The sequence below is a fragment of the Chelmon rostratus genome, chromosome 8 (genome assembly GCF_017976325.1).
Source record: "Chelmon rostratus isolate fCheRos1 chromosome 8, fCheRos1.pri, whole genome shotgun sequence".
Classification (NCBI taxonomy): Eukaryota; Metazoa; Chordata; class Actinopteri; order Chaetodontiformes; family Chaetodontidae; genus Chelmon; species Chelmon rostratus.
In genome coordinates this window covers 8,827,046-8,849,492 of record NC_055665.1, presented here as the reverse complement: position 1 = coordinate 8,849,492, position 22,447 = coordinate 8,827,046, and the positions used below count along the sequence as shown (strand labels likewise).

General features: G+C 42.7%; 2 protein-coding genes across 2 annotated transcripts; one reads left to right on the top strand and one right to left on the bottom strand.

The window, feature by feature from the left end:
- The first annotated feature begins 982 nt into the window (after nt 1-982).
- LOC121610966 (glycoprotein endo-alpha-1,2-mannosidase-like protein) lies at nt 983-14,600 on the top strand. Its single transcript, XM_041943313.1, has 4 exons — nt 983-1,493; nt 4,542-4,651; nt 12,116-12,192; nt 13,917-14,600. The coding sequence occupies exons 1-4, from the start codon at nt 983-985 to the stop codon at nt 14,551-14,553; spliced, it is 1,335 nt and encodes a 444-aa protein (XP_041799247.1). The 3' UTR covers nt 14,554-14,600.
- Nucleotides 14,601-16,311: 1,711 nt separating this feature from the next.
- On the bottom strand, nt 16,312-21,679 carry yrdc (yrdC N(6)-threonylcarbamoyltransferase domain containing). The gene is made up of 6 exons (XM_041942966.1): nt 21,453-21,679; nt 20,240-20,435; nt 19,148-19,262; nt 18,951-19,070; nt 18,708-18,838; nt 16,312-17,084 (listed from the first exon to the last, which is right to left on the bottom strand). The coding sequence occupies exons 1-6, from the start codon at nt 21,622-21,624 to the stop codon at nt 17,015-17,017; spliced, it is 804 nt and encodes a 267-aa protein (XP_041798900.1). The 5' UTR covers nt 21,625-21,679; the 3' UTR covers nt 16,312-17,014.
- Nucleotides 21,680-22,447: the final 768 nt, after the last annotated feature.

Genomic DNA, 22,447 nt, shown 5'->3' with positions numbered 1-22,447 from the left:
TACTTCATGTTGTTCGAAATCCGCACTAATAAAAACATTTCCAGGGATATTTTGCTTTTGCCTAAAAGATAAATTCTAAGTTCCCTGTGTTCTATAAAATGGCCACTAGGTGTCAGTATAACTCTGAACTCAGCGTGCAGGGCAGCCAGGCAATCAAACGCCGGAGCTTGAACTTTAAAACCAATATTATGACAGTTGTGTCTCCAGATGAAGAGATTAGACTCACAGACTCTGCAGAGACTCATAATGATGTCGCTTCTGACATAATGACAAGACTTTAGCTTCACTTGATCTGTGTTGTTGATCTGCAGGCAGCATTTTATTTTTTTCCTTAAACGTTGTATTTCTGTCTGCGCACGGATCTGCAGACATGCACAAACAGGAGAAGGGGAGATGAAGAGTCCCGCCTCTCTGTTGTCCAAAAAGGAGCGTGTGAACGAGGAACCGACCAACCACAGAGGCTGGAAAACCCCTCCGGACACCGTCACCAGAGAGCATCTCTGTGCATGTCGACGCCGACCAACAGCCCGCTGTCGGGTGGATGGATCAGCCTCTGGGTGGGACGCGGCAGCCAGCTGGAGGAGTAACGCAGCTCAGAGAGAGACAGTTTGGACACCAGTGACTAAGAGGTCCTTGATGGGAACAACGCCATCCGACATTAATAGACTCGGTTAGTCCCGTTTTTCTGGGGCAGAAAGTGAGTTAGTGTTGCGGTGATACCTCACAGTCTGCATGAAGCTCAGCGCAATGCAAAAACAACGAGGCTGCAGAAGAAAGTTACAAATCTCACAGGCAACTGCGACCGGACTGCAACCATGTAGCCACTCTTTAGTCATGAATTCAGAAGATATGCACATTTGCAGACGCGGGACACTTTGAAGAGCAGCTCGTAGCTTGTGAGGTGAAGCAGAAGCAGCACGCGGGGAGGTTTATTTGCGCTCTGCGTCCACGCTGTTCGCAGCTTGTGCCACTCCAGCCAAACATGGCAAGACTACGGAGGAAAGCTTGCATCGCTCTCTTTCTCTTCACGCTGTTCGTTTTTGGGACCATGATGGGACTGAGGACCCTGAAGCCCAGTGACGGTTTCTCGGATCTGGCTCCGGGCTTGGAGCTCCTACCGATGATCGGGGGTAAGATGGACCGGCGCTCCGTGTCCCGTGACGCCACCGCGTCCCCGGGTCAAGCCCGCCCGGCTGGCAGCAACACCAAAGGAGTTGTGGCCATCTCCGGCCCCGAGGGGACCATATTTTATGATGTTCATATTTTTTACTACACCTGGTACGGCAGCCCACATATGGACGGCAAATACATTCATTGGGACCACATCCTGGTGCCACACTGGGACCCCAAAATCGCATCCAGCTACCCGAGAGGGAGACATATGCCGCCAGAGGACATCGGCTCCAGTTTTTACCCCGAGCTCGGTCCGTACAGCTCCAGGGACCCGGACGTGTTGGAGTCCCACATGGAGCAGATCGGAGCCTCTGCAGCAGGTACAGTTCAGAGATGCGGTGGGGGCACCCTGAATTTCTTGGAGAGAGCTAGAAAAAATAAAGAGCTGAGTGTTGTTTTTCTTGCTCAGCAGCTGCACAAAATCTGGCCTGTATGAGCGCAAAGCTGCCCGCTTTTCGCTTGAGGGGCACAAAACATTTTCAGCACCACAGATCCACCGGACAGCTCCCTGCGCGCTCAGCTCCCCAAATATCTGCTGCTGCGCGGTTTCCTGCAGCACAGAGGGAGAAACCAGGACCCCAAAAGCTCCAATAATCATCAGTCCTATGCATTATACCAGTAGCTTCCTGACTGTCATAATTTCAAAAGTTGATTCAGGAAATGTTAGAGTGTGGGTCTGTGTACTGTGTTTTTTCAGCTCAGAGGGCTGGGTCATATGGTTGAACTCAATATCAGGATTTTAGGAAATATATGTTTTAAAATCTTAAGATGCAAACGCCACAATAATCAACGTTGTTTGATGCAATTAACTTTTCCGCTTACATGCTCTTCATAAGAACAGCTCTTAACTAATGTGAAACAATAGCTTCAGTAGCTCATTTTCTCTGTGCTGGAAATCATGAATTGAGTGAATTAGCTAAAAGAGTAATAACATGGTCATTTCATTTGGCTGCCTTTCAGCTGAGACTCAATCAATTGCAAAGTTTTTGTAACTTTGTTAAATCAGGTAATCTCACTGAGAAGAAACATTTACAGTCGGACCACATGCCTCAAGAAACAACACAGCTAAAGACAGACAGCAATCAAGTGACAGATTTAATAAAAACTATGACATCAATCAGAAAACACATCTGACGATAGAGCTTTAAAATCTTCAACAGGACTGAAATAGTCTAAATTTAAAAGGTGTGTAATTATCTAATTAGAATTGTGTACTGTAGATATGAGAGTTGAATAAAATCGCAGTATAAAATTATCACCTAGTCCTAACGTCCCTCATCTTTTTGTGAGATCTTCTGGTTTACATGCGTTGTTTGTCCACCTCGTGTAATATTGATAGGTGTGTCGTCAATCTTTAGTAAGGCTTCTCTAAAAGACAGCAGTGTCCTGTAGCCGGGTATCGAGTAACAGTCCAGTGTGTCCAGCCATCAGCAGCCCACACATGATAGGCCCTGATGTGTCTGTCCTGCGGCTCTGTAGGTTATTTTACACCATCTGGAGTGATGACCAGACCATCCGTCCCTTTGAAACCTTACCGCCTTGACAGATGGATCATGGGAGTGCCGCCTCCCAATTCTTATTTAAAACAATCCATTTAATTAGACACCGCAGCCAGCCAAACTCTAAATAATTCCACTTTGCTTGATGACTGATTCCCCACCACATCTCAGAGGCCCATAAATAAAATGAATAGCTGCAACCATATTCTTAATACACACAGACACTGTTGGGTATTGTAATCTAATAGTCCGCACAGCTCCACAGCAAGCGGACATGAGTTTAATGAATTAGCCCTGAGTGCATATCCGATGTGCCAGATCCTCTCTGGTGCCAGGCACCGCTGTGGCTGATATGAACTTATTTCTCAGCTAGCGTCAGAGCATGAGGAAGCATTTCTCTTCTGGAATTTATGAGCTGTCACACACTCGGGCTGCGTAGAGAGACTGCTACTAAAACAAGACCTAATAAATAATCCAAAGATGACACATGCATTCATCAATCAGGTGCAGGATAAGGGTGATGGGCACGTAGGCATGCAAAAGACAGAAACAACCACAAAGAGATGCAAAAAACCATAAAGAGACACACAACATCCACAAAGAGAATCAAAACAACTACAATGAGAGGCACAACAACCATGAGGGGATGCAAAACAGCCACAAAGAGAAGCAAAACAACCACAAAGAGACACATAACAACCACAAAGAGAGGCACAACAACCACAAAGAGAAGCACAACAACCGCAAAGAGACACACAAAAACCACAAACAGAGGCACAACAACCACAAAGAGAGGCACAACAACCGCAAAGAGACACACAAAAACCACAAAGAGAGGCACAACAACCACAAAGAGAGGCACAACAACAATAAAGGGATGCATAACAGCCACAAAGAGGAGCAAAACAGCCACAAAGAGAGTCACAACAACCACAAAGAGAGGCACCACAATCTCAAAGAGAGTCACAACAACCACAAAGAGAGGCACCACAACTGCAAAGAGACATACAAAAACCACAAAGAGAGGCACAACAACCACAAAGAGAGGCACAACAACCGCAAAGAGACACACAAAAACCACAAAGAGAGGCACAACAATCATAAAGAGAGGCACAACAACCATAAAGGAATGCATAACAGCCACAAAGAGAACAAAACAACCACAAAGAGATGCAAGACAACCGCAGATGCACCTCCACTGCAGAATGACCACAAAGCCACACAAGACCAGGAAGAGACACAAAACCACCACAAAGAAATGCAAAATGACAACAAAGGGATGAAAGAAGACCACATATAGTTGTAAAACATCTACAAAGAGTTGAAAAATAATGCAAATGACCGCAAAGATACCAAAATGACCACAAAGAGGTGCAAAATAACCATTTTGCTCTTCGTGATGAGTTAATCCTATTTCCTATTTTAGAGGGGTGGGGGATTTTCTGTCCTCAAGGGTCCATTGTCTCATAATCCACCTATGCAAACTGAACCAGCATCTGTCTGAGTCATGTAAAATATGTGTGATAGTAACCCTAGTTGATTACTAGAGCTGAATTTTTTACAGCATTTCAATAAAAGAGCACTGTGTTTGTTCAGTGGTCTTAAATTGGTCTGTAAAACTGTGTGAAAAGTTGTGTGGAAACCTCATAGTAGATTAATGACAACGAAAGTTCAGTACCCGTTTCTCCCCGCAGGATTGTCAGAATTTCTTACAATCAGCATGAAATCCATACATCGTTTCAAGAATGCATAACACTTTTAGAGGTTCATATGCATTTTAGACATAGGTTCTCAGCAGTAGATGCTCTCTGAGGTATTAACCAGTGCCTTTGGTCCTGGATGGACTCATAAATTTCTGTGTGTCTCCAGGGGTTCTGGTCCTGTCTTGGTATCCTCCTGGCCTGGCTGACGACAATGGGGAACCCGCTGAGGATCTCGTACCAGCCGTACTGGATGCTGCATATAGACACAACCTCAAGGTAAAAGGCATCAGCACATTTTGAGTGTGTATGTGTGTGTGTGTGTGTTTGAGAGAGACCCGAAACAAAGTAGGGAAAGAGTCCAAGGCTCAAAGAGGAGCAGTGAATCAAATCTATTCTTAGGCATGATAATTCAGCTCAATTTTTACTGCGTACTCCCAAGTTGGCACAGGAAAATATGTGTTAATTGTTCAATGATTTGTCCATTTAAAGTTAGCAGCTGTTAATTTTCAACCAGCATTGCAGATGTTGGCGTTTGCAGTGGGTGTTTAATTGTTTTCTATTTGTATTCATTCATAATTTTTTAAAGTTGCAGACGAAACAATAACAATAATCAGTCAACAGATAAAACATTAGTAGAAACACATTAAGACTAATATAAGACTAAAAGTAGGTTAAGACACAATTAAGAATAGAAACTTCCAAGTTCCAAGATGGCTGTAAACCATAAAGTTTACAGCCATCTTGAATACTGCAAGCGATTACAGATTCATCAATTAAATTTTGTTTGCAGATTGTTGCAAGTGGCTTGAACAGAAAACATAAAGCCTGTCCTTACCATCTCTGTCAGTACACTAGAGACATGCAGCAGATATACGTCTTGTGATCTGAGATAAAAATTGCAAGGTGAATTCAGTGAAATAAATTTAGGAGAGAAGATCCACAGCTATACAACACCTTATCATCTGCATAAAAATGAGTATTCAATTCATGCACATTAACAGCTAACTTATTTGTTTATAGAGAAAATAAATGTAGGCCAAGCACAGAACCGTGCGGCACTCCATGAAGTGCAGAAAGCCAGCTCAGACTGTGCTCATTGACTTTTACATTCTACAAACTAAACAAAGCTACAGAACGCCTACAAATGATACAGACTATGTGCTATATAGTAGTATTAAAGTAGGCTAATTGTGTAAAACCAGCTTGTTGAACACAAATGTCAATGTCTGGAGAGATATCCATTGTTTCATTTCTGAACAGTTGCCAGAATATGAACGAGGCTGAGGTTCTATGTGTAAATATGACTGTCTGTCCATTATCTCTCCATCCATTCGTCTCACTTAGAGCACAGTGACACAGGAGCTATAGCAAAGGATTATTGATGCTTCACAGAGGTGAGCAGAGAGCTTAACACTGCTCAGGAGAGGAATCTCAAACCAACCATCCTGCTGTGCACAGAAGCGGCAGTTTCTTTTTGTCACGGGAGAGTGAGATTGAGAGCTTTTAAACTTGTTCTGCTGCCTCCTATAAAGCTGTCTGTGCTACTCAGGGATTTGACTCCGGATGTTTGCGGCTGCAGTGACATCTCCGGCATTAGAGCAAAGAAAAAAGAAAGGGAAAAACAGGTCAAAGAGCTGGATCAGTTGTTCAGTGAGGTTGAATGAGCACATCAGCCGGGTGGGGGGGTGGGGGGGCAGCAAAACCATGTGACCAGTTGCCAATTAGGTTGGAAAATGGCACGTTGAAGGAAATAACTGTCCATGTCAGTCCCTCTTCCTCCTGTCACCGTATCGTACGGCTTATTAAACTTTTACAGGGAATGCTCGCTCGTAATGCGATACAGTTCATGTCAGATGCTCTCCAGATACTGATCGGGAGGGACGGTGGAGGTGGGAGTGGGAGGGAGGACGAGAGATACAAGATTGTCTTTCAGCATGAATTTGAAATGACGAGTGAGAGACAGGCTTGTAAGAGTTTTCCTATGTCAAAGCAGGTGCCGTTAATAATGCACCGACAGCATTTGCACAAGACACAGCATCTTTAAAGTAAAGAGCCAGCTAACATGCAACAAGGTCAGGAACCAAATTAAAGGATTAGTATTTCTTCAACAGAAAAGAAAAGATTTTAAATAATTTTTCAGGCAAAAATAGTGAAAAATGTCAAAACATTCTCCAGTCTAGCCTCTCAGATATGATGATTGCTGCTTTTCTTTGTCATTTATCGTTGTAAACTGAATATCTTTGGGTTTTGGACTGTTGGTCTAACAAGGCACTTTAATATGATGACACCTGACAAGTTTTTAGTATTTATTTATTTTTTCTGATCTAGTTTCAGTTCATGAATTGTAATAAAAAACACCAGAACACCACCAATAAACTTAATATTTCTGTCATTAGGCTACACATGTAATTGTGTTTTTATAAGCCTATGGTAGTATGTTCTTATTTTATGCATTCATATGTACATTAAAATAAGAATGTAGCCTTAAAGCTGTAAGGCAACAGGATGCATTTAAACATAAAGTTATTACCAAGGTTAATTACAAAGCAAAGCAGTCGGAAGTAACACAATTCATTATCATGCCAGTGTTTGTATGCTGATGTGAAGATAAAGTTAATTCATTTTCCAGCAGCGATGTGACACATATTGGCTTTGTTCTCCGTATAAACAACTCTGATGAGCGGCAGTAGGTTTGTCAGGCCCGTCTGTCAGATTTGATATCACATTTGTTTATTCTGCTGTTTGGCTGCAGGCGAAGAAATAATGTATCTTTGCAAGGGCAAGACAAGAACGCCTGGATTAGACATGCATCGCCGAGCTGATGAGGATTTACACATAATGCTGCCAGGAGAGAAGCTAATAGATTGAATTTAGTGCCGCGCTTTCTTGTCGTCAGTGACCCAGCAAGTGTGACACTTTCATAAAAAGCGTGGAGGAGGCGTGTGTGGGGAAAAACAGACCGTGATATGCTTTCCACAAATCAACTGAACGTTTCCGTATAGAAGTGCTTATCTCTCTGTTTTATGAAAGCACTTAGAAGATCACAATCAGAGAGCAGCACAGAGGAAGCCTTCGAATAAAATGATTCTGTGTGCAGCAGCATGTTGAGTGCAGTCTTTCCAAGCAGTCCTCTTCCAGTTCTCCTTGTTTTTGATGAACTCCTCCCACTCCCTCTGCACAGAAGGACAGTTATCGTTGGAGTGCTTCTTCTTGCATAACTTCAGCAAAATGCTGACAAGGTAAAGAACTTTGGCTCTCATCATTCGGACCTGTAATGTAAATTTTCTAAAGCGACAACCTCAAAATATTTCTTTGCTCTTTTCTACTGAAAGGGAGGCTAAAAGGAGGGAGGGAAGCCCGAGCGAGGAGGACAGATGGTCCCACAGGAGCAGTGGCAACAGCCAGAAATGCATCAAATCAGAATTCAGGAAACACACATATCTGCAATCTGCTTTTAGAAGCAAAGTGGCTATGAGTCAATCTGAGAAATGCATTGTGTTAATACATGAAGTTTTGAAACATCAGGACCTCTGAGAGTCTGTATAGCTACACCCAAGAGAGATAAGACAAAAACAGAAAACACCAGGAAGAATGAACTCTCATGAATCTTCTGCATGTATAAAACAAGTCACACGTTTATTCTGTGAAAGAGGGATAGGACACCTGTCCACATGCACTTTGCTTTCGATCTGACGTCTTTGTCCTTTCTTGTCCTGTGCTGTCTCGTCGTTTGTCACAGCAGCGCTTGTCCAAACTGAGGACGAGGGTCACAGTGAGCTCGGCGCTCTTCCTAACTGCTTGACGGAGCAATCTAAGACAGCACGTAAATGAATCTTTATGGTGGCTTTATGTGCTCAGTGGGCCATGAATATGGTATTAACCTTTATGAGATTCATGGCTGGATAAATCTATTAAGGGGCCTGGGGCAAAAAAAAAAAAAAATGCTACTGGGCCTCCATTGATCCCCCCAAAACAGTGAAAAATGCCTGTTGTCATTTCTGACAGCTCAAGCTGATGTATTCAAATTGCTTGTTTTATTCAAACAGCAGTCCCAGACACAAATATATTCAGTTTACTATTATTTATGACAGAGAAAAGCATCAAATCCTTGCATTTGAGAAACTGGAACCAGGGAATGTTTACCAATTTGCTTGAAGAATTATTTAATTGATTAGCAAAATAGCTGCTGATAAATTTGTTTATCAGCCGGTCGATTAATCCACTAATTGTTGCAAATCTAACAAACAGAATTTAGTTTGTCTTCTGTAATGCAACGTATGTCCGACTTGAATGATCAGTGCTTAAAGTGTTTGGAGAGGACTGTTGGCCTCCATCAGCACCTCCTTCACTTGTGTTCTTAGGAGGTGGAGGAGGGAAAACATGATAAATTAGAGCATCTCTTTTGGAGAGACAAAGCTTTTGCCAGCTGACACCCAAACACACACCACCTACTATGATATTGCTCTGCTAGCCACCATGACCTACAGGTCAGGTATGATGGGCGGGTTTAGCTAGCTGCTCCAAGTCACATCTGATTGGACAAAGTGCCGTATCCGCTCGTCAAGATGAATCATTAAATAGATTGTAATGTTTTACAGGAAGAGAAAAGAGAGCGATTTTGCTGCAAAGACACTCTAGAAGAATATAACAAGAGATAACAAACAACTAATTTAGAGAGACAGAATTAGAACTTGGAAAATGTGTTTAAACTAGATTTTGATGCACAGCCAATATTGCTTGGTTGGTAATTCAGCCTTGCTAAGGTTGAGGAAGTTTTATGCACCCATAGTGGTACACAGCTTCAGATAAGACGCATGCACTAAACTGCATTTTTAGCATTCCTGCATGTTCACATCTTAAAATGGAGATGAATGGAAACAGGAGCAGAGCTAGCACACCAAAAACAAATCCAGCTTCCATCGTACTGGCAGTCCCACACCACACAGCTAAAAACACACTGACCCCTGTTTGGGTAATGCTGCAAGAAAGCAATGTACTTTTTATTATATAAGTTGAACAGCACTCCAGCAGCACCCACACACCGCTCGCGTATCTTGTATTCTGTACGGCGGAGTTGGAGAGCAGATCACATGGAGCCTCCACTGCAGCAGCGCTGCTGCTCGACCTCAGCTTGAAGTGGAGCTGAAATAGTCCTTCTGCCCAGGGGAGGGTGGGGGCGGTTTGGTGGGGACAGGGTGGTGGTGGTGAGGGGATTGGAAGGGAGGGAGGGAGCAGAGGGGAAATGTGCATCATGGGTCCCATGACTCAGTTTGCCTCCCTGAACAATCTGCACCCTGAGGGGCTGTAAGAATTCGTATGTAGGCCATGTAGCTGCATGTACCCAGGAAATAAGGCCCATGGGTGCCCTATGATGGCATCCGCCACAGATGCACAGAGTTGTTACGTTCAGTCCTACCATTATTGTGTGTGTCCACTGGCCTTGACTGAGAAATGTGCTCAGCTTTGTTTAAATTGATCTAATTGTTAGAAAGGTCTGGACCTTCATCGTCGTGTTGGCTCAGATCCTTCCCTTTGTGCTTTCTGCATGACATGGCACTAAATTCCTCTCTGCTCAGCATAAATCATGCTGGGGTTGTTCCAGGCTCATGCTGTCAATGTTTATGAGGTATTAAAATGCGTCGTCTCTATCTCATTTACTTCTAAATTACCACAGAGTAATGGGCCAGTGTGTTTGGAAAATGAGCTGAGTTTTCTCGTGGCATGAGATCCGCTGCAGTGAGCAGGAGACCATAACAGCCTTTTTCCTCCTCTGTAGATGATAATTATGTGGCTTCACATCCTCTAATACCTTACAGTTTTTCAAAATATATTCATATTTGATCACACTTCACTGGACTGTTACTTTAGAAGAAGTGCAGAGTGTTATGGCTGCATAAACACTCATCCCAGGCTGTGATTTACTCAGATGGCAGGGATCTTTCTTCCTCTATCTTTCCTCAAACTGATGTTTTGCCAGCAAAGTGCATCTTACACCACCAAAATATGCATTTCGTTGCACATAAAAGCACTTAGCGTCTCCATTAGTGGCACAAGTGATTCTGTTTTTCTTGCCCCCAGCTGAACGTTCATCTATAGACATTTGCAGTTTATAACAGTTTGCTAGGCTTTAGCCAACTCCAAACATCACTTTAATCCATTAGTACAATTATGGTCAATGTCACAGTGACACACTCAGTGCGTCAACAGTCCTTTTTCCACAGAAAAACTCCAGTGCTGCGTGCACCGTATGCTTGCAATACAGCTTCCCTACAGTAAACATTTGAGTAGAGAGCAGGCACAGCATTGCAAAATGCATCAACAAAGATTAAATGTCAAGAAAAATGGAAAATTATTGCACGGCCATGTTAGACATACAAACACAATGCAATGCCTTTCAGCATCAAGCCGTCGTCAGGCAGTCAAACAGGAATATGAATCTTCCACTTGGACATGGTGGTGTGACCTAGAGAGGTGGTAGATTTGAAGAACAATGAAATTTGCATATATTGATGTCTCCCTCAGGATGAAGTGTTAGGACCGCTGCTCACGTAACATTTACTCTAGCGCCCCCATCAGGTCAAAGTGTGTATTTGTCCAATAATGTGTATGGTGCAATACCTGTAGAAGTAATGATATTCCCATGAGTCTCAGCTGTACTTTGTTTTTAGCACCAGTTAGCAAATGTTAGCACATTAACATGCTAAACTAAGATAATGAGCATGGTAAACGTGAAACCTGCTTAACAGCAGTTAGCGCTGTCATTGTGAGCACATTAGCATGCTGACATTAGCATTTAGCTCAAGGCACAAGCATAGGCTCACAGAACTGCAAGCTTGTAGGCTCTCAGTCTCTGAGCATAATACTGGGCTAAATGTAGGCTTTCGCCAGGTTTTTTATCAGAGATAAGACAGGTCATCATACAAAACTGGTTATGTCAGCCTCGCCCAAAGACACCTTGCATCCATTTAGTTGCTGTAGGCCTCCTTCATCCTAGAAAGCCCCTTTCCCTCACTTTGTTCCCCTTGGATGTCCACTGTGTCAAAGTGTTTCGCTCTGATCATACATTATTCAACGTTGCTGAATTCTCTGGCCATGCCTTAAAATATTCAACTTCAGCACTTTTTGTGTTCATGTCGCTTCAGGTCCCTCACTCCTCGGCCGCCGTTGTTCATCAATTGCAAATCCCCCCTGTCTAAGTGAGCCATTAACCGAGTGTTACAAAAGTCCCCAGAGGTTCACCACTCAGGGTGAAAAACATCTCCCACAGTCCCGTCCTCTTGCAAAGGATCTGCTTGAATGGCTAACTGTGGTGTGCTGTACTGGTTGCCAAACTTGGTGTTATACTCTTTTGTTCATGGTGTTTTAGATAACCTGTAAACAAGTATAGTCATCTGTAACGTGGTACTAGACGCCTGCTATGCTTTAGGGCCACATAAGGTCAAAATGTTGCACGACTTACTTGATTTGCACAGTTAGGACGGTAAAACTCTAATATAATATGCACTTTATTGAGCTGTTTTCTTCTTGGCGTCTTCTCAAACTTTAATTAGAAACCACAGACTCATTTTGTCACACTTGTCAGCCCTCTTTGAGGAGTCTCCCCATAGAATATGAATGCTGATTTCAAGTCAATACTTGCTAAGGTCATCTGAGAATGCTGACTGTGGTATCATTTTTTAATGGCAGTAATATGATGAATGGAAACCAACAAGGCGTGTGTCTTTTTGTATGTTTTCCTAGGTTGCATTTCACATCCAAGCATACAGAGGACGAAACGACCAGAGTGTGCATGACAACATCAAGTATATCATTGACAGGTAGGCACGTTTTCATCACCGACTCAACTCGCATAGAAAATCATTAAGATTTCATGCACAGTTAAAAAAAAGAAAAGCAGTTACAAAACTGAAATACTTTTAGAAAGCATTTCTGATTATATAAGGCCAGTTTCATGACTTATGAATGAGTTATGATGCAAAAGCTACTTTTCTGACCTTAAATACGGAGGTTGCTGTAAAAAGGAGCACCTGCCAAGAAACTCAAAAGCCCAAAACCTCCAAAGATGTTCACTTTGCAATAAATTTTAACAAGTCATGGTGAGCAAGTCTTCATATTTTGCCTCGATAGTGACCTCCAGTGGTCATCTGCTGGTTAGGTTATCAATGGAGGAGTCACTTACCCTCTGACCTTTTCTCTAGCATCAATATTTGGTCATAATTGTCACTTGACCAACATGTTTGTCCGTGACAAGGCATGCTGAAACTTTTGGCTGGGTTTCAATTAAATCCATTCCATTGAATTGTCATTGCTGTGGACACTCATGGTAGCCAGATTATAAATCTTAATGTTTTTAGTGACCAATAATCCTTCTTTATTCACTTAATATGTAGTTCCACCTTTTCCTTCATCCCATGTAGTATTCACCTGCAATAACATGACTTTTTGGCTCGTTGGGGGCAGCGGAAACAAGATATGAGCACAACATTGATGTTTCTTCACCTTTTAGCTAACATGCCGTTTTAGTCAATAGTTGCTCGTTTACACATCCATGAATTACGGAGTCCAATATTTACTCTGCTTTTGCTCTGTTTTTGGTCTCCACCAACTCCTGAGGGAAATTTCTGGCTCTTTAGATGCTAAATGTTCTTCCATGTTTGCAACAGCTGCCTGCTGCTGCCAAAAAGTAACAGTAAGGTTGCAGGCCGGACAGCTAAACAATGAGCTCAAACTCACTCTAAAGCTCCGTGAAGCCGAGGGGAGCTTCAGATTCAGGTGATAATTCTCTGTGGAAACAAACCTTTCACGCTGTCTTTTGATACATTATTAGAAAAATATCAATTATAACCTCTTAAAGGTTTTTACAATTATGTCTTTATTAAGTCAAAATGCAACCCCATGTTTTGTTTTGCTGCGTCGTTCCATCAAACGGAAATATTCTCCTTGTCTTGTGCATCATTTTATTCACATTTCCTCAAAATTCAACCCGACATATTTGGCATCTTTAGAAACTTTTGGCTCTCCACTTGAATTTGAAATACATTTCTGTGGTTTTGAACAATATTTGGCTGCAGAGCACGAATTTGTAATGACTTGGCCGATGGTGGCCAGTGGCTTGTTAAGGGGTTTAAGTGCCGTCGGGCAAAAAAAACCTCTTGTTCCCCAGAAATATCAAAAAGACTGCCAAGAAACCTGCTGAGCAGATTTGTGCTCCCCAGCAATAAACTCTTTCTTCTTGTATTATCGTCATGTCAGCTTGAAACGCAGGAAATCTAATAATCCAACAGGCAGGTTGCACTGACACTTGACGACCACATTAATGCTCCCCAGGGGAGAAGTCCTTTTGAATTATTTTAATTAGCCCCTGGTCATTTCTCTACTACCAGACTCAGAAGAAAGTTTACATTTTTAGCTCCGCTACTTTGCAGGAAGCCTTGCAAAATCATCAGTTTACTGCACATTCTTCATTTAATGAACTAATTATTAATCAACTGATTGTTTCAGCACTTAGTGTTATTATTGTACTATATTATCATCTTTTAAGGTACGGAGACCATGGAGCCTTCTACAAGTTTACTTCCAGCACGGGGAAGAGTCTTCCTCTATTCTACATCTACGACTCCTACCTAACTCCACCAGAGTCCTGGTCTGAATTTTTGACTCCCACCGGCTCCCACAGCGTGCGTGGCTCAGCCTACGACTCCATCTTCATTGCCCTGATTGTGGAGGAGCGCCACAAGCACGACATCCTCGCAGGTGGCTTCGATGGCATGTACACTTACTTTGCCTCCAACGGGTTCTCCTTCGGCTCCTCTCACCAGAACTGGAAGGCCATCAAAGCTTTTTGCGACGGCAACAACCTCCTCTTCATCCCCAGTGTCGGACCTGGTTATATCGACACCAGCATCCGGCCGTGGAACAACCACAACATGCGCAACAGGGTGAACGGCCGTTACTATGAGACAGCCCTGCAGGCGGCGCTGAATGTGAGGCCAGAGGTCGTCGCCATAACGTCGTTTAATGAATGGCACGAGGGGACGCAGATAGAGAGGGCGGTGCCCAAAAAAACGGTGACCCGTGTGTACTTGGACTATCAGCCACATGGACCTGATCACTACCTGGAGTTGACCCGCCGCTGGGCAGAGCAGTTCAACAAAGAGAAGGAGCAGTGGCTCATGTGAGCGTCTGTACACAAAATGTGTACACACGAAGGAGAAAGACCAAAAGAAGTAAATGTAGATATTGATCAGTACAGACACGAGTGCATAAGGACATGCTTTTCCCTTTAACTGACCAGGTGTGAGAGTCTCTGTAAGTGCGTATATTTGTGCACAAGTGCTGATCTGCAAGAACAGGACTCATGTTGGTGGTCTTGGTCTTGTCTTGGTTGAGTTTTCAGGTGAAGCAGCATTAAAGGGTTCTACTGACAGCCCAGACTTGTGAAATGCTCTGAAGGCCTGTCTCTGATCTCTGTTCACTTAATGCAACTTAATGAACGGCTGCCTCAAGCAAACTCCTGCCTGAGATTTCCATGAATACTATGCGTCACTACCTACGGGCCTCATTTTCCTTTCTGCAGTTAAATAATAGAATTGATTACAATAGAGGGACACTTCTAATGGTTTGCTTTCATCTACAGCAGGTTCTCAAACGGAATGAGACACTAACATTGACCCCAGTTCAGAGAGCTCATAGAAAGCTGTAAGTTGAGGTCGGACATGCAAGTGAAGATTTAAATGAAGTTTCCTGCGGCTGTCATGCAAAAATCCGACATCCTGAACACGATTCTTATGAAAGTAAAAAGAACAGTTGACATTTTGGGAAAATACTTTAATTTCGGGCAAACAGTTAGATGAGAAGAGTTAATAACACTCTCATATCTTTCTGTTAAGTTAGCCTAGCTTAGCATAAGGACTGGAAAGAGGGGGAAACAGCTAGCCTAGTTCTGTCCAACAGTAACAGTCCATACAAAAACTGAGGTGTAAAAATGACAAGTTGTGGTGATATGAGGAGTTATGTGCTGGACTAGTTCTTGACTGGGTGCAGTGACCTTCTGGAGACTCCGCTGACTGCTTGGCGACCTTCTGGTTACGAGAATCTGCTTATTTAACTCTTGGTAAGAAAGTAAAAAAAAAAAAGGCTTATTTTCCTATTTGCCAAAGTGTTTTTCAGAAACTACAAAATACTTAAATGGGGTTTCATATCCTTTCAGATTGTTGTAATTCTGCCAAAGAAGCTTCAGCAGTGAAATCCAACATGGAGAAATGTCAAGAAAAGCATGGTAGCTGGTAAGTAAAATAAAATAATAATAATAATAATCCAAGTATTTATAATCCAAGTATTTATACATTTATAGGATGCAGATGAGCGCTGCTCCTCTCCACTGTGCTCACAGCAAACAAAGGTGTTCAGTGTCAGTATGTCAGTCCACTGGCAAATAAAGTCAGACAGGTCATCAAAGTGTTAAATCTGACCTTAAAATATAAAAAATGGTTTGCTAAACTTTTCCTAATTCTGACTGATCTGATAATCTGAATTGTGGTGTTACTGCCTTTATGGAAATAAGCAATCGTGGGCACACATGACCTTCCTTAAGTAAAAGCAACAGGAACAGAAGTTAAGTGTTGTGGAGCGTCTGCATGGAGAGAAACGCAGCACTCACTGGGGCACTCTGCTAAATGGATTCGTGCGATTCAGATTTGATAAAATCCTGCTGTCTGTTAAAGTAAAAGCTACTTTCAGAAAAGCATTTCGGAGGATAAAAGTATGCTCTTCGAGTGTGGAGGGCACTTCTGAGTCGCTTCTATTTTTCTTAAACATTTCCAATCTGACTCTTGATTTCACACTCCATTAAGAATCAATTATGAGTCAAATCCAGACACCGAAAAGTAAAGACAGAAGTATTCTCAAACAGCTTCTCATGCATGACTGAGACTGCGATAGAGAAAAAAACCTTTATTGTGGCTGTGCCAGGTTGTGCAATCCATCAAAACGACTTTACATGTGGTGATGAGAGTTTTTTTAAAAAAAGCTCCAGTTTTCAAATACAAGTCAGTTCTAACACAACTCTGAAATATTACAGTGTTTTCCATCCTGTAAATGTAGTTTAAGCTCCAACATTGAACAGCATTATTGTAACTGTAGCAGGTGACCAACTGAACTGCAGATCTTATACTGTTGAGCTGACATGCAGATAAAATAAATACAGTATTCATACTTTAATAAAAGAAAACAGTTCTGGACTCAAAAGACTTGCTCTATATTCAATGCTATTCCCAGAACTGCATATGAATATGAAGTCAAAGGAAAAAACCACTGTATTCTCAGTTAAGACACGCAGCTTTGACAATACAAAAAGATATATAGCTTTATAGTTTAAAATTCCCATAATAGTAGACACACAGTAAGGCAGAAAAATATGGCCATCAATAGAAAAAGTTACGCCCGACCTTAAAGCAGCCACCAGAACAATATCGGCCATCAGCGGCTTCACGCTCTGGATGCTCCTGAGTCGTAGTCTTTCCCGGGAAGGAGTCGTTCTTCCATGTGGACGTGAAAAGGATTCATGTTGTCTGAGGAAGCCCCGGGTCGAAGCTGTGTGCGCGTCCCAGCGTGTGTTGCGGAGTGTGGCGAGTTCAAAGGTCATTGGTCCCCCAAGTCCTCTGACAGTCCGTGTTTGTGCTCCAGCACGTCAACCGTGGAGGAAAGGGCGCTGAGAAGAGAAGCACAGTCATTTCTTGTTTAATGTAGTGAGTCGCCTTCACAGTGTGAACGTGGGCGGGTTGGGAGGGTGGGGTGGCACAGCGAAGTAAACTGTACCCATGTTTTAGTCCACACTAATTAATGCAAAACACCCCTGATTACTTTCTAACGTAACGAGTGTTTTGCATATTCTGCCTGCACGTGTTTGAACACAGCAGGTGCTGCAGGAGGTTCATCCTCCCGGCGGTGGACTACACTGTGATGACGCGGGTCCTGCTGTAGAAAGCAGAGCAGCGAACCAGAAACACTGGCAGGTGCGTGATGCAGGTGGACATCAGCCTGTGCTCGATTTTGGTGCGTTTATTCCCTTCTCCCTGCGTCGTGTCGTAAACAGCAGAGCTGGAGGTGTAGTCACATGACACGTCAGTGTTGCATATAGTATATATGCAATTCACTTTACAGGAAGCCTGTATGTGTTTCAGTGTGATCTGGGTCAGAGTTCACCTTTGATCAACTCTGCCATGCAAATCTGCATAGACAGCCAACAGAAAGAGAGAAAACTGTGTCCCAGATCCATACGGTACATACTAACTCTATACTACACACAGCCCTGATTCCAAAGAACTTGGGAGGCTGCTTAAACCTAAATAATAATTTGCTAATCCTTTTTGACATTTACTCATATTTGATGTTTGACCTCATCAGCTTCATTGATTTTTGTAAATATCTGCTTATTCTGAATTTGATGCAGCAATACGTTTCAAACAAGTTGGGACAGGAGCAACAAAAGACTGGGAAAGTCGTGGAACGCTCCAAAAACACCTGTTTGGAACATTTCACAGGTAAACAGGTTGATTGGTAACAGATGATAGTATCATGATTGGGTAAGAAAGGAGCATCCTGGAAAGGCTCAGTCGTTCACAAGCGAGGATGCAAGCACTTCTGTTTGTCTGCAAATGATTGCATTCTGGTTTTATTTACGTTTTACAGAGTCACACAAGATTTTGTGGGTTGGTCATCAGCCAAAACACAGTGTGTTTGTGTGTGTGCATGCGCGAACGTGGTTGCAGCTATTGCAAATTTGCACCTGTTTTGAAGCCGTTTGACCACCACCCACAGATTATTTTGATATTTTCCACCTACAACCAATTCTCCATTTCCTTTGCATTTCTGGTTTGCATTGTGGGAGAGTAGTGCGCATCAAAAACTGTATTTAGTATTCATACGGTCACTTTTCCACTGTGACCACACCGCATAGTAAAAACCTGCTTAGAATCAGCTTGTGGTATTGATTGGGACACGGCACGTGTGTTTTGAAGCACAGAAACCATTAGTCCGGCGATGAGCCGTGTTTTGTTCAATATTATACTATCAGATGACAAACTGCAGCATCAGTCTCGTACACCGTTTCCAGATATCTATAATCAATATTTGTGACTGACATCTGAACCATCACATCCTTTGTGGATCATTTAAAACATGCTTTTTAAACAGTTTTTAAATGCTTTGCTAAAATGTTTATGCTCCTGTATTAATTTTGTGGATATCATTGATATGCATGATTTCATTTGCAGAGACGTTAAAAAAAAAAAGAAAAGAAAAAGCAACGCACACGACAACAGCGTGAACTCACCAGCCCGGTCTGATGATGCGATATTTCCCGAGCACTGATAGGTCGACCACTGTTGATCCGAGGCGGCTCTGGTCTCCTATTGGTCCTCCGTCCACCACCACTGCTAGTTTGGGCCAGAGCTCCTGAAACTCCTTCAGAGGAAAAACGCAACAGCGTTAGGATGACAAAGAGAAAACAAGGTCCCAGCCTGAATTCAGCTGCTGGGAAACACGCCTTATTTTTCTTTCACGCTCTTTCACTTACGTGCACGGCCACGGTGCTGGTGTGCGAGCTGATGTTGGCGCTGGTGAGCGCGAGCGGTTCCCCACACATCTGGCAGAGGCGTCTCATGAAGGCGTGGTCTGGGATGCGTACGCCTACGAGCTGAGGAGCACGCCGGCATGTGAGCAACAGATGGATGTTTTCATTTTCAGTGATGTCATTTCAGGGAGCGGACTTACCGAAGTAAAGGGGTTGAGATCTGCGTTCAGGGCTTCAGATCGCTCGAACACTAGAGTCACGGGCCCGGGCAGCAGGTCACCTAACAGCTCCTCCTTCACCGGCACCTTACAGTAACTGTGCATGGATGCAGAAACAGCTTTTAAAGCTGGTGGTACACTGCTCTCAGTCATTATCAGACAAGCCAAGTTTAGATTATTGCAGAGTCTGACATTATTAATCTCTGATGTTCTGTGTTTAATCCAGGATGCTGCCATTTAATAATCTGCTTCATCTCCTCTGCTTAATTCGTGATTTACTTCCAAGTGCCTTCATCTAAAATGCAGTTATCTAACGAATGAATTAATGAATACTGTGGGATTTCTGGGACAGCAGGTGTGCCTGTCGCTCAAAATGTAAAGCGTGTCTCTGTGGTGTGAAGATGGGATCTCGGCCTCTTCTGCATGTGACTCCTCTGTGTGTGACTAATGTATCTGCAGAGGTGAATGTAACCAAGAACATTTACTCAAGTACTGTGCTAAAGCATACATTTGAGGTACGTTTGGTTTGTAACTCAGGTTTTTTGGTTAGAAAACATGCAAAGAGCCTTTAGGTCAATCGATTCAATACAATATGTACAAGTAAAGCTGAAACGTATTGAAACAATTCAGAAATTAATTTGCAACTATTTTTTTTTTTCATGCAAAAACATTTCAATGTTCCAGTTTCAAAGGATGAGGATTTGCTGCTTTTCTTTTTAAATATTTTGCTTTCAGTCCTTTTGAAGTGTCTACTGTTGGACTGTGGAGCATTGTTCAGGTCTCACTCAGACCTGACAGAAAGAAAGTGAGGAGACATTCACTGAGTTTCAAATTCAGCGAATGTCAATAACCTTTCTAAGCGAAGGATCTGAATAGTTGCTCCACCACTGTATGTCTGTGCCGTGTGGCAGGTCTGCAGAGAAACCATCGTACGTCTGAGGGACTGACACCGAAACATAACAGTGATTGCTGGTATTTTCAATCTTCATCAAACTGTAGCTCCACTAGAGAGAGATCAGCTTATCATATTGACTGTCCACCAATCACATAGCAGAAATGCCTGCAAGCACTCACGTATAGATCTCCTGAATCTCTCCCACACAGATGGCCAGCGGCTTCTGCGAGTCTCGTCCTTTCATGTCGTAGGTTTTTCTGATGGCTCCGGAGTTCTGGGCCAGACACGCCAGGCCGTAGATGGTGTCTGTGGGCACAGCGACCACGTCCCCCTCCTTCAGGGCCTTCACCGTGCAGCTCAGGATTTCAGCATCATCTGCAGTTCGAAAGCAACAAGGCTGGTCGATGAGGGGTCAACCACCGAAAAGAGCACATGATAGCAAACTACTGACAGTTAAAAACAAACGTTTATGCTAAACTCAGTAGTACAAATAAATATTACTCCCAGAACTGCACATGAAGGGCACTCCACTGATCTGTGTCTCATACAGCTGTTAATGTGCATTATGGGAAGTGTAGGATTCAGATATCTTGGAGCTTAACCCATGACCGGGGACTGAAAACCAGCATCTTTTCAAACAACTGTTTCTTGTGAGTCCCCTCAAATGATCTGGTGATCACTTGAAAACTGTTTAAGTAATTATTATGTTACTTCTCATCAGCAGCACTTATCTAACCGTCGACTAGCCATCATGCAGAATAAGTGTAAGCATGCAAAACATATGATGAACTTATAAATACGATTTACGAACAGCTTTTGTGTCAACTACCTAACTGTATCCTTCATGTAGATACATGATACTTATACATAAATGAATTAGTGATGTAAGGCAACTCTTCGTAATGAGTCACTTTATTCATAAATCCATATTTCAACAAGTCTGTCCACTTCTAATACCTCCATATATTCACTGTATATATGTAACTCTTATGAGCAGTAGTCCACTGGGTTAAAAAGGAATATTTTACATTCAATTAATTAATTCCTTATTTTATTTAAGTACAGAATCAGGACACTTGGTCTCAGAGCTGTTATCAATCTGCAAAGTTCATGAGCAAAGCTTTGATGTGCAGTTTGGCCAGACAGCTCTCTGTTTCTAAAGTTTATTTTACTATCCATGATTCCTGAACTATGACGTAAATTCTGTGGGTGTGGTCCATGTCACACATGACAGGAAGGGAAACAGGAATCTGATGTAACACGCTGCAATGTTTACGTGACTTCTGTCTTATGCAAATCTTTCTTCAGTAGCTGAAATCTACCAAAGTCTTTTTCAAAAGCTACAGCCTACGTGCAGCCACGTGCGCAGGTGCTGTGAATGGCAGGGCTAACCTGTTCGGCTCTCCTGAGGAGCACACGGCCCATTGGAGGTCGGTGGCAATAAACGCAGCACTTTGGTCTTGAGCTCTTTACACATCTCTCCTCCGAGTCGACGAGCTGCGGCTGAAATGTGAGCTGCTCTGGATTTCAGTAATTCAGCGGCGATGTTACAGACGAGCTTCATAAAAAAATCAAAGTTACAGCGGCGGATGTGTTCCCCCACAGCCGGGCAGCATGTTCTCGCCTGATGAAATAACAGAAAACTTCCGGGTTACACCCACAAACAATGACGCCAACTTCCTTAAAGGGACAGCAGCACATTGTTTCAGATGTCCAGTGGAGGAAAGTTTGGACCTTACAGAATTGAAATGGTGATTTCTTTTTTTAAAATCACCCAATTGATGTTATTAAACAACATTTTATTTTTATGTTTTTTATTGCTATTTTATTTCATTATTATTGTTCATTTTTATACTGATATGAACCTTTGAGTCTGCCCTGCCCATTACTCATTAATTAGAAAAATTTAAACCACCTGTGAGCACCTGCTTAAAACCACACACAATATGGAAATGCAGAGTTTAGAGGACAATAACATGTCTGTGGTCATGGCTTCGGACACAGGTAAAAAAAGAAAGAAAAAAAAAAGCAGCTTTTCAGCTTAGTTGCTGCATTATCAATAAATCTTTAAGTATGTTTGTAAAACAGTTACAGATTGTACAGAAGACACAATGACCCTGCAGACTGATGAGGGCGTTTCACCGGTAAAACAGGTCAGACACGATATGAAGCTGAATTTTTGATGGCTGTCCGGCCAAACTACCTGAAGACCAACATGTTCCGTCCTCCACAGAACCTGGAGGAAGTCAAAGACAGACTGGTGACCCTGTCTGAGAAGATCACCCTGTGCAACCGAGTCCTGAACGACTTGAAGGACTTAAGTGACATTCTAGTGGTGAGCTCTTTTCTCTTCTCACACCCATGTGACTGATTGCAGACTTTGAAAG

Bases quoted from the DNA above. Each gene is read 5' to 3' on its own strand.
- yrdc (XM_041942966.1), bottom strand. From the start codon at position 21,624: ATGAAGCTCGTCTGTAACATCGCCGCTGAATTACTGAAATCCAGAGCA. The intron at 20,436-21,452 runs GTTAGCCCTGCC...TTCGAACTGCAG, and splicing joins TCCTCAGGAGAGCCGAACAG to ATGATGCTGAAATCCTGAGC. The intron at 19,071-19,147 runs GTAAGTCCGCTC...CGTGCTCCTCAG, and splicing joins ATCTCAACCCCTTTACTTCG to CTCGTAGGCGTACGCATCCC.
- LOC121610966 (XM_041943313.1), top strand. From the start codon at position 983: ATGGCAAGACTACGGAGGAAAGCTTGCATCGCTCTCTTTCTCTTCACG. The intron at 4,652-12,115 runs GTAAAAGGCATC...ATGTTTTCCTAG, and splicing joins CATATAGACACAACCTCAAG to GTTGCATTTCACATCCAAGC. The intron at 12,193-13,916 runs GTAGGCACGTTT...TCATCTTTTAAG, and splicing joins ATCAAGTATATCATTGACAG to GTACGGAGACCATGGAGCCT.